Raw genomic sequence first — 4898 nt, 5'->3', positions numbered from 1 at the left:
TTTCATTAGTGCTAATATAACAATTAGATACAATAACCATATTGAAAATCTAGTTGAATAATTGCCATCACAATTACGAACAGGTACAGGGTCTACAACTTTTTCACAAGTCCATTATCTTCTTTTGTTCTTCCTTATACATATCTAGGTGTGTCACATACGCAATAACTGTTTTCAATAATATGTGCAGTTGGATGTCTACAACTTGTACAAATATTGCATTCAGCACATTTAGTATCAGTTTATTCACAGAAACAACTTTCATGACATTTAGTAGCTTTTTCGTATACTGATGTATCTATAACAACATCAGCTAATACGAATGTAGTTAATCCTAATAATACCAATAATAATAATGTTTTATTCATTAATAATATTTTTTTATTTATATTTTTTTTATTTTATTAATATATTATATATTTTTTTTTTAATTTTCTTTATATTAATTTTTTGCGTTATTTTATTTTTTTTATCAAATATTATAAAATAATTTTATATATTACCGTTTAATTATAATAAATAAAATATAATATATTTTTCTATTACCGTTAATTTAAAAAAAAAAAAATTAATTTATTTTTTTAAACATTAAATAAAAATATATTATTTTAACAAATTTTTTTATTTTATTTAATTAATATTTATTGATATTATTTTTATCCATATTTTTAATTTTTATATTGACTATAATTTTCATTAGAAATTTAATATTTTATTTTTCTTTTAAAAATATTATTAAATATAATAATTTATTTAACGCGGTTATATCAAATTAATTAATTATATATAAATAATATTTATATTAAAATTTTCGCTTTAATAAAAAAATATATTTATTTATAAGTATTATTCTTTTGTTTAAATTTAATTTGTATTAATATAAATAAAAGCATATAATTTTATTACAAATCCAATTTTTTTTTTAATAAAATGTTTTATTAAAATTTATTTTATATTTCTTTAATATTAAAAAATGTAATAGGCATTTAAATAAATTGTTTAAAATATAAATTTGATTTGAGTTTAATTATTCGATGTGTATTATAAAAAATTTAAGCATATTATTAAAGGTTTAATAAATAAAGATTAATTTTAAAATAAAAAATTAATAATAACAATATACTATTGAATTTTTATAATTTAAAATTCTATTTATATAAAAAATAAGACTAATAAATAAATAAATTTATAAATTTTAAAAAAATTATAATAAAATATTATTTATATATTATTATATTTAAAATAACAGAAGAAAAAGAGTTTTTAATATTTTATAATAAATTAAAAAAAATATTAATAAATAATTTAAATAAAAGTATTATAAAATTTCTATTAATATGTAATAAAATATATAAATTATTAAAAATAAATAAATATATTAATAATATTGTAAAACTATATTAATATTTTTGTTAAAATAATATATTTTTATTTAATGTTTAAAAAAATAAATTAATTTTTTTTTTTTTTTAAATTAACGGTAATAGAAAAATATATTATATTTTATTTATTATAATTAAACGGTAATATATAAAATTATTTTATAATATTTGATAAAAAAAATAAAATAACGCAAAAAATTAATATAAAGAAAATTAAAAAAAAAATATATAATATATTAATAAAATAAAAAAAATATAAATAAAAAAATATTATTAATGAATAAAACATTATTATTATTGGTATTATTAGGATTAACTACATTCGTATTAGCTGATGTTGTTATAGATACATCAGTATACGAAAAAGCTACTAAATGTCATGAAAGTTGTTTCTGTGAATAAACTGATACTAAATGTGCTGAATGCAATATTTGTACAAGTTGTAGACATCCAACTGCACATATTATTGAAAACAGTTATTGCGTATGTGACACACCTAGATATGTATAAGGAAGAACAAAAGAAGGATAATGGACTTGTGAAAAAGTTGTAGACCCTGTACCTGTTCGTAATTGTGAATGGCAATTATTCAACTAGATTTTCAATATGGTTATTGTATCTAATTGTTATATTAGCACTAATGAAAACAATTAAAACACTGTAGTTGATGTCCTTTCTTACAATTGGTAAAGACTTTCTCTTTAATTAGATCCTGAATGCTAAAATGAATTAAATACTACTCTCTTATGGTCTCCCTCATGTGGTGATGATAAATCTTATGTTCCTCTTGATTCTAAATACTTCAAGCATGAATAAGGTACTACCACCACTGTTTTCGAAGCTTCATTAATGGATATTTACAGTTTATCATCCAATTAACCTTAAGTTGGTGAAAGAAGTATCTTCTAAGTTATCTGCTTAGCTGTTTAATTATCTAATGCCTATGTTCCCATTAGATTACATAAATTCTAATTGAGAATCTTCACCAATAGAGATTAAGTTGAAGTCTTCCACTTAGATGTTTCTAAATAAATAACTGATGGATGTGACAAAGGTTAATAATGTATTGTAGTTGCCAATTTAGATACTAGAGGTGATATCTGTACATCAGAAGCTTGTACCGGATTCTTACCTGAAGGATCAGTTCCTAAATATATTGTTGGTGATTATTTATATGTAAGAATCTAATTCTTAGATAACACCTATACAAACTACTTATAAGTCTAAACTGTTAAATTCACTGATGACAGAGGTGTCTACAGTTATAACAAAAACACCTAATGGTGGTAAATCAATTAATAAAAAGGATTAGTTGATGTTAAAGTATTATTGTGGTAACCTTAAGTAAATTGCAAAGTTGAAGTTACCTTAAAAATAACACTTTAACCCGATTCAAGACTTAGAGCTTTGTCTGCTGAAAGCACAACTGGTAAAGTTACTAAATAAAATTTCTAAATCGAAGTTGCCTAATCTTCAACTAAAAACGCCTAATTAGAAAATAACTCTAGTTTTTCTGCAAAATTATTCTGCGGTTTAATCTTAGCTGCCTTAGCTTTATTATTCTGATTACATTAAAAATTAATAATATTTTTTATTTTATATTGTATTTCTTTTATAAGAAAATTTTAAAATACATTTTAAAAACATTTTATTAATATTTTTTTATTAAAATATAATAATTTATATGTAAATAACTTTTTATTTTATCTATTAAATATTTTTTTTAAGTTTTAAAACATTTCATACAATATTTTATATTGTATAATATTTACGATTTTAATTTTATTTAATTTATTTTTAAAACTTTCTTTACAAATTAGACATAAAACAATTAATAAATTTTTGCATTATATATTATATTTCTCTAAAAGCCATTTTAATTTATTTATCATAAAAAAAAATTGATTTTGCTTATTATTTTATCTATATTATAGCTAATGCTTAATATATAATCTAAATTGTTTTAAGTAACAAATTAATAATTATTTACAAGTTTTTTTAGGAAATGATAATTTTATTTTGCAAAATTGCTATCATATTATTTTAACAAATTTAAAATAATGTTACATATTTAACATTAGAAAAAATTGTTTATAATATAAATATTATCATAATAATTAATAATGGTAATATTATGTTATTTTTTTTTAGTTTGTCTATTTATTTTTTAATTAAAATAAAAATAATAATAGCATATATAAATATTTAATCTAATAATGTCTTATATAAACAAATTTCTAAAAACTAATAAAATGCTAATTTTTAAAATAATTATAAATATTTTATATGAATAGTAAATAAAAAAACAGTTGAAAAAGCGTTATATGTAAAATTCATGGTATTATATAAATTATACACCATAAAATAATATATACTATAAAACAGAAAATAATGAATAGGCAGATAGAAAATGTAATAACGATATCAAATATAAAAAATACATTCTAAAATATAATATAATATATTATATTTTAAATTAAGAAAATAAAATTGATATAAAAATATTATTAAATATTGTAATTAATTAACTTTGATAAAAAAAAAAATTAATACTTTATTTAACAAAAATATGAAAAAAAGGTTAAAATTATTTTGCTAATTAATAAGAAAAAAAACAAATGAATTATAATAAGAATATAAATTGCATTAAGCTAAAAAATAAAATAACTAAAAAAAAATTTAATAATAAAATTCAAATGAAAAAAAATATATATAAAAGTGATTATAATAATAATACTAATTTGAAATATAAATTTATTATAAAGTAAAAAAAAAATGTCTCTATATATTTAATTGTATATATATATATATATATATATATATATATATATATAAATATATATATATATATTATAATTACAATTATAATTTTAAATATATATATATATTTTTTTTTTTTTTATTTATTTATTTTATTTTAAAATAAATAAAAAAAAATATTTATTATTTATATAATTTTAAAGATATTATAAAAATAAATTTATTAATAATTTTTAAAACAATCTTTAATATATTTTTTTTTAATACAATAATTAATTTATAAAAACATTTTTTAAATAAAAATTAATTTTTATATATATTAGTTAGCTGAAAAATAAAAGATATAATATAAAACTATTTAAATATAAAATATTAAAAAATTATTAAAATTATATTAATATTTATGTAAATTAAATATATATTTATTTAATATATAAAAAATTAATTAATAATTTTTTTATATTTTTAAAATAACGGTAATAGAAAAATGTATTTTATTTTATTTACTATAATTAAACAGAAATATATAAAAATAAATAAAATAACGCAAAAAATTAATATAAAGAAAATTAAAAAAAAAATATATAATATATTAATAAAATAAAAAAAATATAAATAAAAAAATATTATTAATGAATAAAACATTATTATTATTGGTATTATTAGGATTAACTACATTCGTATTAGCTGATGTTGTTATAGATACATCAGTATACGAAAAAGCTACTAAATGTCATGAAAGTTGTTTCTGTGAAT

General features: G+C 16.0%; 2 protein-coding genes across 2 annotated transcripts in view, besides 14 other annotated features; one reads left to right on the top strand and one right to left on the bottom strand. All coding sequences in view use genetic code 6, as the record gives it.

The window, feature by feature from the left end:
• The window catches only part of IMG5_102200 (hypothetical protein), a gene marked incomplete at its 3' end in the record, with an annotated part of 849 nt that extends 454 nt beyond the window's left edge, over nt 1–395 (bottom strand). Inside the window, exon 1 of the mRNA XM_004035219.1 lies at nt 32–395. Coding sequence (XP_004035267.1) covers nt 32–368 — 337 coding nt within the window. The 5' untranslated portion in view covers nt 369–395. The remainder of the gene's footprint in view (nt 1–31) is intronic.
• Nucleotides 359–441: a microsatellite.
• A 56-nt stretch (nt 442–497) lies between these two features.
• Nucleotides 498–581: a microsatellite.
• Nucleotides 582–1265: 684 nt separating this feature from the next.
• Nucleotides 1266–1325: a microsatellite.
• Nucleotides 1276–1325: a microsatellite.
• A 42-nt stretch (nt 1326–1367) lies between these two features.
• Nucleotides 1368–1427: a microsatellite.
• A 126-nt stretch (nt 1428–1553) lies between these two features.
• Nucleotides 1554–1650: a microsatellite.
• Nucleotides 1586–1668: a microsatellite.
• IMG5_102190 (hypothetical protein) lies at nt 1621–3128 on the top strand (the record flags this gene model as incomplete). The annotated part of the gene is made up of 1 exon (XM_004035218.1): nt 1621–3128. A coding segment is annotated over one exon (1326 nt), but the record flags the coding sequence as incomplete, so codon positions are not given.
• Nucleotides 3005–3033: a microsatellite.
• Nucleotides 3129–4178: 1050 nt separating the features above from the next.
• Nucleotides 4179–4237: a microsatellite.
• Nucleotides 4238–4280: 43 nt separating this feature from the next.
• Nucleotides 4281–4368: a microsatellite.
• A 154-nt stretch (nt 4369–4522) lies between these two features.
• Nucleotides 4523–4578: a microsatellite.
• Nucleotides 4529–4568: a microsatellite.
• Nucleotides 4579–4668: 90 nt separating the features above from the next.
• Nucleotides 4669–4766: a microsatellite.
• Nucleotides 4702–4784: a microsatellite.
• Between the last annotated feature and the right edge of the window lie 114 nt (nt 4785–4898).

Source organism: Ichthyophthirius multifiliis (genome assembly GCF_000220395.1).
Source record: "Ichthyophthirius multifiliis unplaced genomic scaffold scaff_1120509250853, whole genome shotgun sequence".
Lineage (NCBI taxonomy): Eukaryota > Ciliophora > Oligohymenophorea > Hymenostomatida > Ichthyophthirius > Ichthyophthirius multifiliis.
This window is presented reverse-complemented; position numbering and strand designations above follow the sequence as displayed.